General features: G+C 42.6%; 1 protein-coding gene across 1 annotated transcript in view; it reads left to right on the forward strand.

The window, feature by feature from the left end:
- arhgef28a (Rho guanine nucleotide exchange factor (GEF) 28a) overlaps window positions 1-14212 on the forward strand; it is a 285006-nt gene that overhangs the window by 208872 nt on the left and 61922 nt on the right. The window contains exons 16-22 of the mRNA XM_078213883.1: window positions 3717-3774; window positions 5057-5207; window positions 5300-5421; window positions 7909-8049; window positions 10223-10473; window positions 12210-12335; window positions 12422-12539. Of these exons, the coding sequence (XP_078070009.1) occupies window positions 3717-3774; window positions 5057-5207; window positions 5300-5421; window positions 7909-8049; window positions 10223-10473; window positions 12210-12335; window positions 12422-12539 (967 nt within the window). The remainder of the gene's footprint in view (window positions 1-3716; window positions 3775-5056; window positions 5208-5299; window positions 5422-7908; window positions 8050-10222; window positions 10474-12209; window positions 12336-12421; window positions 12540-14212) is intronic.

Genomic DNA, 14212 nt, shown 5'->3' on the forward strand with positions numbered 1-14212 from the left:
TGAAAAACTGCTGTTAAAGTAAAGGCCAAAAAAATACACACACTAGCTGACTAATTAAATAAATAAACAATTCAATTAATCCAATTAATCTCTTACCAGCACTGCTGCTTTTCAATCACCCCTCTCAGCTTGCTCCAGTGGATCAATGAGGGGGAACCTCCCAGGTAACTGACTTTTAAAGTTAAAATAAAAACCCTTCCCAGACTCCTTTGCTGCCCACTTCTAGTTTTCACTTTAAACTTGAAAAACTGCTGTTAAAGTAAAGGCCAAAAAAATACACACACTAGCTGACTAATTAAATAAATAAACAATTCAATTAATCCAATTAATCTCTTACCAGCACTGCTGCTTTTCAATCACCCCTCTCAGCTTGCTCCAGTGGATCAATGAGGGGGAACCTCCCAGGTAACTGACTTTTAAAGTTAAAATAAAAACCCTTCCCAGACTCCTTTGCTGCCCACTTCTAGTTTTCACTTTAAACTTGAAAAACTGCTGTTAAAGTAAAGGCCAAAAAAATACACACACTAGCTGACTAATTAAATAAATAAACAATTCAATTAATCCAATTAATCTCTTACCAGCACTGCTGCTTTTCAATCACCCCTCTCAGCTTGCTCCAGTGGATCAATGAGGGGGAACCTCCCAGGTAACTGACTTTTAAAGTTAAAATAAAAACCCTTCCCAGACTCCTTTGCTGCCCACTTCTAGTTTTCACTTTAAACTTGAAAAACTGCTGTTAAAGTAAAGGCCAAAAAAATACACACACTAGCTGACTAATTAAATAAATAAACAATTCAATTAATCCAATTAATCTCTTACCAGCACTGCTGCTTTTCAATCACCCCTCTCAGCTTGCTCCAGTGGATCAATGAGGGGGAACCTCCCAGGTAACTGACTTTTAAAGTTAAAATAAAAACCCTTCCCAGACTCCTTTGCTGCCCACTTCTAGTTTTCACTTTAAACTTGAAAAACTGCTGTTAAAGTAAAGGCCAAAAAAATACACACACTAGCTGACTAATTAAATAAATAAACAATTCAATTAATCCAATTAATCTCTTACCAGCACTGCTGCTTTTCAATCACCCCTCTCAGCTTGCTCCAGTGGATCAATGGGATAGGAAGAGAATATTTTCGCTTGTGTAGGGAACAAGTGAAGGGAATTCAAAAATACAAGATAGTTACTACTGAATCTAATAGGGAAATAATGAGAAATTCCTTTACTCAGTGTTGTAGTTAGGATGTGCAACTCACTGCCTCAGGAATTGGTGATAGTTTAGTTGTTTTCAAAAGGAAGCTAGAAGCTACACCACCACAAATAACCTTGAGACAAAACATCTCGAGGCCTTGTTCACTGTGGCTGGGGAATTCAATCAGGCCAAGCTCAAGAGTGTTCTACCAAGACACCATCAACACATCTCCTATTCCACCAGAGGCCCAAACATCCTAGACCACTGCTACACAAATATCAAAAATGCCTACTGCTCTATTACCCACCTACACTTTGGCAAATCAGACCACAAGGCTGTGCTGCTCCCGGCTTACAAGAAAGAACTGAAACAGGAGAATCCGTCAAAGAAAGTCATGCAATGTTGGTCTGAGGAATCGGATGATCTCCTACGGGACTGCTTAGAGTCAGTAGACTGGTCAGTATTTAAAATCTCTGCGACTAGCCTGAACGAGTACGCCGCTACAGTAACTGACTTCATTAGTAAGTGTGTAGAAGACTATGTGCCAAAGAAGCAAATCCGCGTGTTTCCCAACCGGAAACCATGGATGAACAGGGATATCCACTGCCTGCTGAAGTTCAAGTCCGAGGCGTTAAAGTCAGTTGACCCTGGCCTACACAAGAAAGCTAAGTATGCTCTACGGAAATCTATCAAAGATACCAAAAGAGAATACCGGACCAAGCTGGAATCCCAGTCTAGCCACACGGACTCCTGCTGACTATGGCAAGGTCTGCAAGATATAACAGGCTACAAGATGAAGGCAGGTAACATCGCCAGCACCAATACACCCCTCCCCGATGAGCTCAACGCATTCTATGCCCATTTTGAGCAAAAGGTAAATAAATAAATAAACCTGTTGTGAGACTTCTTACAATGCTCTGGGCACATGGGTTCAAATCCCATCACGGCAGCTGATGGAATTTAAATTCAATTAATAAAAAAAGGAATATAAAACTCGTCCCAGTAATGGTGGCCATAAAACTATCGTAGTCATGATGTGGAGATGCCGGCGTTGGACTGGGGTAAGCACAGTAAGAAGTCTCACAACACCAGGTTAAAGTCCAACAGGTTTATTTGGTGTGCACACCAAATAAACCTGTTGGACTTTAACCTGGTGTTGTGAGACTTCTTACCATAAAGCTATCGTCAGTTGTCATAAAAAGCCCTTTGGTTCATTAATATTCTTTAGGGATGGAAATCTGCCATCCTTAACGGCCTGCCCTACACGTTACTCCAGATCCATAACAATGTGGTTGACTGTTAACTGTCCTCTGAAATGGCCCAGCAAGCCTCCCTTTTCAAGGGCAATTAGGGCAGTAAATGACATCCACATCCCATGAAAAATTAAATTTAAAAAAAGACAAAGGAAGTGTTAATGGCAGTGTGAAGGACTGTAGAGAGTGCTGATTAGATAGAAGAATGTGTTACCAGAAGCGCAAAGCTCAGTGCTCAGTGAAAGCAAAACTGAAGAACTAGTGACAGATGGGCTGTGGTGAAGGGGAGGGGTGTGGGTGTTGGGACAAAAAATTGTCTGGATTTAAATAAAGAGTCAAGATGGAGGAGAAAAATCACAGTCTGAAGTTTTTGAACTCAATGTTGAGTCCAAAAGGCTGTGATGTGCCCAATCCCGAGTAGCCCTTGAATTGAGAGACCTGCTGGGCCATTTCAGAGGACAGTTAAAAGTCAACCACATTGTTATGGGTCTGGTGTATCATGTATGGCAAACAGGTAAGTGATTTCAGACAACTGCATTCCTGCCTGTTGGCTGTAAAAATTCTGAAGTGGCCAGGTCATTTTAACCACCATGCCCCCCCTCGTCACCTGGCAGGATTTTAAATCATTGCAGCACTCCGTTCTGCAGCAGAGATTTTTTTTTTCTCCCTGTCAGAAGCTGCAGGCGTGAGCAGACCCCTTTGAAGTCCTTTGATTGAGAAGAGATGCCAATTCCACTGGCAGGGGGGGAGGAGGATGGGGGGGGAGTGGGGATGGGAGAGGGAGGGGGGAGGAGAGGGGAAGTTTGGGGGGGGGGGGGGGTGGCGGTCTAGTCTGCACAACTGTGTACTCAGCCCCAATGTATGATTTGAAGGCGCTGAGGCTTCCTAGCAAGCAGAAATTGTTGAAACTCTCTCCATTTCACGCAAAGCCTTTGATCTGTAACAAATTCAACGTACAGTTTCTTGTAAAAGATTTAGCTATCAGCTCAATGGATTGCGACCATCCTCCAGTCACTAGTGTTTATTTTGATATCCCTTTATGGTTGACTGCACCTCAAGTACCCCATTGATCCTGACTGCAATGTTGACAGAGTCTAAACCTGAATGACAGCCTGTGGTTGTAAAAGAGGAAGTGAAACCACAGAGGATGTCAGGCTGTCGCTGTCATATTTAGTTTATAATACTCCTGTGAAGAGCCTTCATTACATTAAAGGCACTATATAATTATCAGTTGTTGTTATTCTATTCTTACAAACTTGGTGTTTTCCTTCTGCAGAGTCCTCAAGACAAATGTTACGTCATGTCCCGAAGCAAGCCAACCCACTGCGTGCACTGTAAGTATGAACAGATGCATTGAAAAAATTGTGAAATTAAATCTATTTATTTGTTGAAACAGCATTTGTTAAAGTTACAAGGAGGTTTTCTGGTATTAAGGCAGGTAGACAGCAGTGGGAATGAGATAGAGAACTGTAACACTGGATGTCCATCGACTTCTCTTCCTGTTCCACTTTCCAGCATCTAGTGGAAGTGCGCACAATGGCCTTGAGGTGACAATTAATCTAGTGATTCCGCATCCTCGTTTTCAGTCATTTCTGCATCGTTTGTATTGAATTGTATTCCATATCAGCATCACTAGGCAATATGGATAAGGTAGAAAAATAGTCCTGGGACCACAATTTAGCACTAAAAGGTGTAGTAAGGAGACTATATGACTAATTCTCTTGCTCCGAAAGGAACACTCTCAGAGAAAGTGTAATTAACCAGAAAGATGGTTTTGGAGACCTTCTGCTCTGTCCCACACTGCTCCCCACAGACAGGCCATCATTCGACCCTCCCTCGCTTCGTGTAATGCTGTAGCTCAGACCAATGCAAATCCACATTTTTTGACATGCTTGTGATGTTACAGGAAGCTAAGCTGTGATTTTTAAAAATATATCGATACTCTAACATTGTGAGCCGACAAAAAGGAGGCACTTTTGGAAAATTACAGAGTTGCTGGAGTAGGGTAAGGTTTTAGATCAATGTCTGGTAGGGATTGTCAATAAGATGATGCAGAAACATTTCAGCCATAGTTGAAAAAAAGACATTTTGCTTGATTCTTTTGAGAGGAAGGGTTGGGGGGGGCAGGGTGGGGAGGTGGGTGGTGGCCCTTTAGATGTTTTATATGAAGGAGGTGAATGATCTGGAAGCATTGCTGGATCTGAGATGGAGGAAAAGATTGCTGACTAGGAGGAACCCAGTTGAACAAATGTACAGAGCAAGGCTAACATTCCTAGATTTCTCCCAGAAGCAATTCTTTCAGAACACTATTTCAAAAGGGATATAACCAGCAAACTATTTTCACCGGCTGGAAGAGGATGTGACGCTATAATCCTGAAACTCCATAGCACTTCCTGTACCAGTCAAAACTACAATAGCATTCGACTGTTAATATGTGGGAGTTTTTCAGGCAGCCACAGAAAATGTATCTTGTATCGACTGACCTGCAGTCTGTCGATGCATTCACCAAGTCACTGATGCCATATTTACCAGTACTGACTGCATCATCTGCTTGACCTGCTGAGCATTAGCCTTGTTATCTGTTTTAAACTATTAAAATTTCTCTTATTTCAATAGCTAACTCACTTAAGGATGCTCCACAGTCAGCGTTCCAATCACTGAACACCACCTCATCGTCTTTGCCTGTTGGACTTACTGCCCTCAGACGGGAAGCCTCACTACAACATCAGCCGTTGTCAAAAAGTGCTTCTAGTATTAGTATAGACAGGTAAGCAGAATCTTGCAAAATTGTTTCCGTTATAAACGCAGTGAGCATTTTCCAAAATATTATGGTTTTCACGTGAAACTATTGCCTTTTAGAAGAATCATGGAGTCTATGGACATGGAGGTGGATGGCTATGTTTCTAGGAACAAATCACAGTCCGAGGAATTACTTCAAACAATGGGGTCATCTCCTTCAACAGAATCACTTGCATTAGAGGGTGAGTATCTTTGAATGGTTGCACGTGGAGAGGAGGACATTAAATAGCCAGTGGTGTAATCTGATTTTAATCTCGTGGGGCAAAAACATAGCTTCATAAAGACCTAAGAAATGGAAGCAGAGTAGGCCAGCTGACCCCTCGAGCTTGTCTGCTATTCAGTAAGGTCATACCTTCAGATACACCTTCCCACATTATGCCCTTATTCCTCAATTCGCTTGGTTTCCAAAAATCTGTTGATTACCGAGTATCCATAGCTCCAAATGTTGGCAGACCTTTGATTGAAAAAATATCCCATCTGACTCCTAAATGGCTGAACACTTTTTCTGGACAGTGCCCCCTTGTTCTAGGTGCTTTGGTCAGAGTGCTCATCCTCCTCGCAGACTTCACTCTCTTTCACACAGACAGCAAGAATCTTGAGCCTTTTGCATAAGGTTGGAAGTTGCACCTGGAGTCCCCTTACCTGCCTGACTTTCAGTCACACCATCTTGTCCCTAACCCATTAAAAGAGACCTCTCCCATTACCTTACCTCAGGTTTGTGACTGCCTGCTGGATCAAAGTGTTCAGCTAATTTGTTTCATCCCTGATGCAACGTAATGTCTGCAACACGGATTCCACCTCAACAACTCTGAGCTGAATTTCCTGCAAGATGCAAATATTTACTGTGTTTGTCTGAAATCATAGTGCTTTCCATGAAAACCCCACATGCTGCATTTACAACTCACCTCCTGCAATACCAAACCTATCTGACCTTCTTTATTCACTTCATTAGTGTTAATATATATGATCAATTTAGGTTATTTTCAAAACTAATTAGCTGATCTAGTTTAAATTACAGATAGATTCAATACGTACTTGTTCCGAACCCCTACTGCCCCCCCACCCACCCCACTGTAACATCACTTCATGATTTCTTTTCCCAGTCAGATGTATTTTAGGAGGTAAGGACAGTTGGTCTTGTGTTGATGGCAGCTGAAAGGATCATTATAGGAGAACGATTTGTGTGAATTTAGTTCTGTTATTTCAGTTCTCCAGCGCGTCATTATTTATTTGAGGTCACACTGAGAATATAGGCATCTTCAAGGGCACATCTGTACAAAACCGAGAAGTTGGTGCCTCTGGCGAGGTTGAAGCAACATGGTTGGGCAATTAGAGGTTCTGTCCTTCATTAGTCTCCTTTGTCATTGTGGTATATATAACGCAATTTACATAATTGTTCTGTTTTCACTTCAATGCTAAATCCTTGCTAAAGATCCTTTATTGGTGCAGAATTGCCTGGGTATTACTGTCAGTTTCTTTCATATCATACATAAATAGTACTTTAAATTAGCAACACAGGATAAGCATCATATTTGTTCTCCTTCTAAAGTCATTCAACCTTTCTGGTGGAATTCCGAGGAGGGGACTGAGTCGCTGGCTAGCTCTCCGTGGGACCTATTGCCATGCTAGTTATCTCCATAGCATAGACAGGGACCATCTGCCATAACCTCTCCCACCCCATACAAATAATCAGCCTGCATTTCACCATTGCCGCAGTTCCTGTCCAGGACCTGTTTGGTAAATAGACTCTGGAAGTTGGTGCCGAGCTGTTTCATTCAAATGTTGTATGTTTACACAAACAACACTTTTCAATAGTTACACCCATCCAGTGGCTCACAAACCTCAAAAGTGTTAAATCATCATTCCTCAGCTGTCAGAAAACGGGAACAGGTCATTTAGTAACTGCCCCCTGCTCCCCGCCATCTTCCAGATCAAGGCCTGGTGCTGGGCCCATGTCATTTTGTTCTGCATTTTCAAAACGCTCAGTTTTTGAATCCTCACTGGCTGGACCACATCAAGAACTTTTGGGCTTTGTTCTAATCTTCCAAACTATTCATTCTAGAAAGGCCCTGGAATGAAATTTAAATCGATGAGGTTCCATGAAAATTATTGCTTATCATAGAATCCTACAGCGCAGAAGGAGGCCATTCAGCCCATCGACCACAATCCCACCCAGCCCCTATCCCATAACCTCATGCATTTACTTTAGCTAGTCCCCCTGATACTAATGGGCGATTTAGCATGGCCAATCCACCTAACCCGCACATCTTGGACTGTGGGAGGAAACCAGAGCACCTGGAGGAAACCCATGCATACACAGGGAAAATGTGCAAATTCCACACAGACAGTCACCCAAGCCGGGAATTGAACCCGGGTCCCTGGCGCTGTGAGGCAGCAGTGCTAACCACTGTGCCACCATGCCGCCACAATATTTTTTCAGTACACCATTCTAAAGGGCTGATCATCTGTTCATTTATTTAACAGTCATTAGTTTATTTAGGAGTATGAAAAGAGAGATTGCGAGGACACTGGGGTGTTGATAAGTAGGACTTGGCACTGTATACACTCAGAATCGCCAGGAGCACGAGACAAATGTTTACTGATGTTCAGTAAACTTTCCAAGTGAATATTTCCTGGATGTTGTTGACTTTAAATCTCTCTTTTACCAGATAATGTGGTCCCTTCAATGCGTGGAGACCTTGAGTTTGATGCACAGGAATTTAAAGCTGAGTCCTGGAGCCTTGCCGTTGATCATGCATTTAGTAGCAAACAACAGAAAGATCTGATAAAGAGACAAGATGTGATATATGGTGAGTGTACACTTTTAATCATAGAGGATTACTGGTTGGTTGTGTACCAGCTGACATCCCAGGTACTGTATTTAGTTTTGTGTTGGAATGTTTTTTATTTAAGGAAGCGTTAGGGGCTGTTTGGTGCTTTCAAACTGTTGGAAAAGATTAAAGAATTGTTGCCTGGAATGGAGGGCATTAGCTATGAGGAGAGGTTGGAGAAACTTGGTTTGTTCTCACTAGAACGACAGAGGTTGAGGAGCGACCTGATAGAAGTCTACAAGATTATGAGAGGCATAGACAGAATGGATAGTCAGAATCTTTTTCCTAGGGTGGAAGAATCAATTACTAGGGGGCACAGGTTTAAGGTGCGAGGGACAAGATTTAAAGGAGATGTACGAGGCAACTTCTTTACACAGAGAGTAGTGGGCGCCTGGAACTCGTTGCCTAGGGAGGTAGTGGAAGCAGATACGGTAGTGACTTTTAAGGGGCGTCTTGACAAATACATGATTAGGATGGGAATAGAGGGATATGGTCCCCAGAAGGGTAGGGGGTTTTAGTTCAGTTGGGCAGCATGGTCGGTGCATGTTTGGAGGGCCGAAGGGCCTGTTCCTGTGCTGTAATTTTCTATGTTCTTTGTTCTTTGAAATTAATCATTTTTTAGTCCAAAAAGATTGTTCCACTATACACTATAAGCTTGAGAGCACCAGCTGAACCCATCTGCTCTTAATACATTTTAGTCTCAGGGTCTACACGTTCCACCCACCCACTCCCCAGGACTTGTGGTTTAAACTGCACCTATCTCCACCACCCCCCCCCCCCCCCACCGCCCTTCCCCCCCTCCCTCCCCCCAATATCCTACCACCCCGCACCTCCAGTCACAGGGTCTAAACTTTCTCCGTCCCCGTAGTCATCGTACATATCCTCCCCCCCACTCTGTCAACACTCTCTCCCCACATCTCCACACACTTTCTCCACTCTCTCTCCCCAGTCTCCACCCTCTCCCTTCCCTCCCCTGTCGCAAGTCTCTTCTTCCAGTCTCCCCTCCCTCCCCCAATCTCTATACTCGCCCCCTCCCCCAATCTGTGTGAAAAATGATAGCTAAACAAAGTGATAGCTAACAAAATGATAGATAAATGAAATAAAATGCTAGCCAGATGATTGTTTGTGAGTGTAAGTGATATCAAATTAAGGGTGAAAGGAGAAAAGTTTAAAGGGAATATTAGGGGGGGCTTCTTCACGCAGAGAGTGGTGGGAGTGTGGAATGAGCTGCCGGATAAAGTGGTAAACGCTTTTAACATTTAAGAAAAACTTGGACGGGTCAATGGATGAGAGGGGTGTGGAGGGATATGGTCCAAGTGCAGGTCAGTGGGACTAGGCATAAAATGGTTCGGCACAGACAAGAAGGGCCAAAAGGCCTGTTTCTGAGCTGTAATTTTCTATGGTTCTATGGTTCTAAATGATGACAAAGTGATTGCGTCTTCAAGACAGAAATTGATAAATTCTTGATTTCTCGAGGAATTAAGGGCTATGGGGAGAGAGCGGGTAAATGGAGTTGAAATCAACCATGATTGAATGGTGGAGTGGACTCGATGGGCCGAATGGCCTTACTTCCGCTCCTATGTCTTATGGTCTTATGGATTGCAATTGAGTGCAGTTGATGTCACATATAAGATGTGGAAAGCAAATTATGTCAAATGATATGAAAATTTAAAGGTAGGGAAAGGTATACTTTTCATAAAATAAGAAATATAAGCCTACTCCACCATTCAAAATTATCACAACTGATCTGCCTAAACTCCACTCCTGCTCAGTATATCCACTGATTCACTGAATCAGGGAAAATGACCTTTGTGTTTTTGAGGCTCTGATTCTGTGGGAGATCTGCCAGTGACCTCGCAGCTACCTGATTAGCATGTAATATTGGTGGGCCTTCTCAGAGGAGGCAGTACTGGTCTCTTGTTGGATCTCAATCTGGAGCCTTTTTTACCTCCATGGAACTCCCCCCTCCTGCACCCCCCGCTAGCTTCCAAACAGTGAGAGCTGTGCTGCAGAGCTGAAATTATAACTTAGTACCGATAGCTCTCACCACCCAAAAACATGTCCTGTTATTATACTGACACCTGCAGTACCATAGGGTGGATATCGAGTCTCGAGCTCTCATTTCCCTAACTTGCTTCTCCTTCCCTTACAGAGCTGATGCAGACGGAGATGCACCACATTCGCACCCTGGAGATAATGTCAGAAATTTTTCGGAAGGGCATGAAGGAGGAGCTGCAGTTAGATCACAACACCATCGACAAAATATTTCCCTCTTTAGATGAGCTTTTAGAAATTCACAAGCACTTTTTCTTCTGCTTGAAAGAGAGACAGCGGGAGTCCTTCGAGGAGGACAGTGAAAGGAATTTTTTTATCAATAGGATTGGTGATATCCTTTTACAACAGGTAAATTAAGAATAAATTGAGCCAGAGTGCTTGCAAAGTAAAAATGAAATATCCTAAAAATAAACAAAATATGAATGGAGCTCTCGTGATGGATTGGTTAGTACGGAACTGAACCATACAGGTTAAAAGAGTCCACTGTTTGATCACCAAATGGTGTTAAGTTCATTGATACCAACCCTGACACAAATCTCAGCCTGGGATACTCCAACTGGATTCAGCAGCTTTGATTAGTGCAGAGTGGGGGTGGGCAGAAATGTCAGCTGGGGTCCTATGGGTTTCTATGATTCTATGATTTCTAACTCCGGTTATTACTCAGTCATGCTGGAAAGTATAGATAGCAGCGAGGGACAGGCTCAGACTTGCCTGTGATGTCTTCTGTGGTTGAATACTCTGCCAGCACATTGTTCTCACTCACGTATGGACAATGCATTGCCACCTGCAGGCACTGCAGGGTGCCTGATACCTATGAAACTGTTCTCCGTCACAATTCCATGCAAGTGGGAGAGAAAATAACTGTCAGTAGCCTTACTCCTTATTATTACTTTTTTGTTTATGCCTGTGGAAAAGGTAGGACTCGTTGATAGATGCATTCAGATAACCTTAAAGTAGTACATGAGAAATTGTAAAGTTCCAACTGAATGACCGCCACAACACAATGCTGCCATCAAACCAGAAAGACATTCTGCCAATTACACAGATGAGTAATGTGGTAGATGAATTTTAGTGCCAGTGTGATGCCAGGTATGTAGGTCGTACATCCCAAAGACTGGTGGATCATATCAAACAGCACGTCCCAGCTGCTGTTCCCAACATAGAAATCATAGAACCCTACAGTACAGAAATAGGCAAGGTACAGACCATATCCAACCAGCCCGTGCTTGCAAAACTCAAAACACAGTGTCCAATATTAGGTGTGATTCTGTGATTGGACAACATTTGCTAAATAATCCTTAGTGGACTAAGAATTATGTTGACAACTAATTTAAGATTGTCAGTTGGGCTCATACTGTGACCCATTTGCATGTACTGGAAACTATATATATTAATATGCCAGACCATGTTATTTGCAGGCAGAAAGAACATGTACACACATTGCGCCTGTTTCAGCCGAACAAAATGACATCCATTCACTGACTCATTCCTCAGGGCAATGCCTTGACCAATCAGGGTCAAACTGCCTGGTTTAAATTTCAAACAAATTATCAGTGACACAGTGCATTCTCCATGGCAATACCTCTACCAATTAGATCTACTTTTGACTTTTAAGGGGCATCTTGACAAATACATGAATAGAATGGGAATAGAGGGATATGGTCCCCGGAAGGGTAGGGGGTTTTAGTTCAGTCGGGCAGCATGGTCGGTGCAGGCTTGGAGGGCCGAAGGGTCTGTTCCTGTGCTGTAATTTTCTTTGTTCTTTGTACTTGCCAACCAATCAAAACACTCTTCTCACACAGTATAAATTGTTGTGCTCCCCTTACATTGTAATCTTGCAAAATGTCCTGTTGAATGCAAGACAGAAAGCTTTAACATGTCTCTTTTTTCAGTAATACTCAAGTTCTGTACTACAAAATGACAATTTAAATACCAGTCAATTTTCTGTCCTTTAATCTGTCTTTGACTAGCCTGATTACAGGATCAAGCAGGGAACTCTCATCCAGGGACTTTGGAAATGTATTTATATTTAAAATCCTAGATGATTGTCCCTTTAGTTGATAATGAACATCCCTTGTGCTTAGTTTACAGATGAAAATGGCAACAAGTTGAAACAAACCTATGGTGACTTCTGTAGTCATCACAAAGAGGCAGTCAATTTTTTTAAAGAACTGCAGCAACAAAATAAGAAATTCCAAAACTTTATCAGGGTAAGTTCTCATTAATCACTTTTCTCTGCAAAACCAAATATGTGCAAACAACAAAGAAAAGCTTACATTTGGTTATCCTATTTTAGCAACAGAGCAACAATCTGCTGGTCCGACGTCTTGGTGTCCCAGAGTGTATCCTACTAGTTACCCAGCGTATCACCAAGTACCCAGTCCTGCTTGAACGAATACTGCAATATACAAAAGGTCAGTCTCAGGGCTGGTCAATTCAACCTCTTGTATAAAATTAGAGTTTCTTACTTTACAGCAGTGACTACATGTCAAAAGCGCACAACTGGCAACAATGCGTACTGAGGTGTCCTGTAGTCATGAAAGGCACAATAAAAATGCAGGTCTTATTTATTCTATCTAAAAGATGAGAGGCACTTTTGGTGTTAGCTACTAATTAACAAAAGAAGATGCTGCAGAACACTAAATTACAAATTCATATCAGTGTTTTATGCTTAGGGAATGTCACAGAAGGTTATCTATGAGATTCTCAAAGTTCTGAAAGCGATAAAGAAGCTCTAATTTGGCTTCCTTTCTGAAATGAACAGCACCTTCTGAACCTGTGACCTCTACCATCGAGGTGGACAAGGGCAGTGGTTGTCTGGGGCCATTAATACCTGCAAGTTTGCCTTCAAGCTACACATCATCCTGACTTTGAAATATATTACCATTCCTTCACAAAATCCATTAACTCCTTTGCCTATCAGCGCTGTGGGTGTACCAACAGCAGATGGATTGCAGAGGTTCAAGAAGTCAGCTCATCATCACCTTTTTAGTTAGTTAGAAATGGTGATGAATGCTGGCCTGGCTAGCGGCGTCCACATCCCAAAAACGAATAAAAGGAATGACTTTGAGCAAAACTGTAAAACGAGCGATAGCAAATCAGCAAACCGTTTTACATCTGTCCCGATTATATTTTTTCACTGACTTTCTCCAGTGTAAAGAAGTGATGGCAACGTGTTATTTTTCTCTCTACACCTTTGGAAGGCACAATACTGCTGGTGACAAATGTCACTGATGGTTCACTGCTGCTTGCCATTTCCCCCATGTTCAGACTCATCACTTTGACCACCCATATACATCAACAATGTAGTTTTTACATTGTTGGCCTAATTGCAGTTTTCCCAGCTGGTGCTGAAGGCGCATGGCCAGGAAATAAAAATGATGACAGGGCCTATTAAACAGTAGCACAGTTGGTGGGTGTCACCCTTAAGGCTCTGAAATCTGCCATGCGACTTAAATTGGGAATACATCATTGTTCAGTGCCAGTAGCCAGAGTGAAGAGAACTGCTTTTAATTGAAGGGATTCTGTACAGTGTAAACACGTGGCTGTCGCTCGACAACTGACTGCTGGTTCGCTTTTGGACCTGTTGCAAAATTTTGTAATTCCTATTTTGTATCATTGGCAGAAACAATTTTCTATCATCTACAGAAAATACAAAAGTTATGCTCTCTAAAATTCTTATATTATTGAACTGAGTGGGAAAACATGCAGAACATTTCTTCACTCGCACTAATTTTTTATAAACATTTTACGTGTAAATGTACCACAATAGCCACAATGCGAAGGGGGAAAATTGGCTAAGGCTCAAAAGTGGGCACAGGGAATGCCAAGACACGATTAACCTGCAGCCATTCATTGTGATGCCAGATTTGAGGCAAATAAAGGCGGCACAGTGGTTAGCCTCACAGTGCCAGGGACCTGGATTCGATTCCCGGCTTGGGTCACTGTCTGTGCAGAGTCTGCACGCTCTCCCCGTATCTGCGTGGATTTCCTCCGGGTACCCCGGTTTCCTCCCACAGTCCGAAAGACAGGCTGGTTGGGGGCATTGGCCATGCTAAATTCTCCCTCAGTGTACCTGAACTGGCGC

Source organism: Mustelus asterias, chromosome 6 (genome assembly GCF_964213995.1).
Source record: "Mustelus asterias chromosome 6, sMusAst1.hap1.1, whole genome shotgun sequence".
Lineage (NCBI taxonomy): Eukaryota > Metazoa > Chordata > Chondrichthyes > Carcharhiniformes > Triakidae > Mustelus > Mustelus asterias.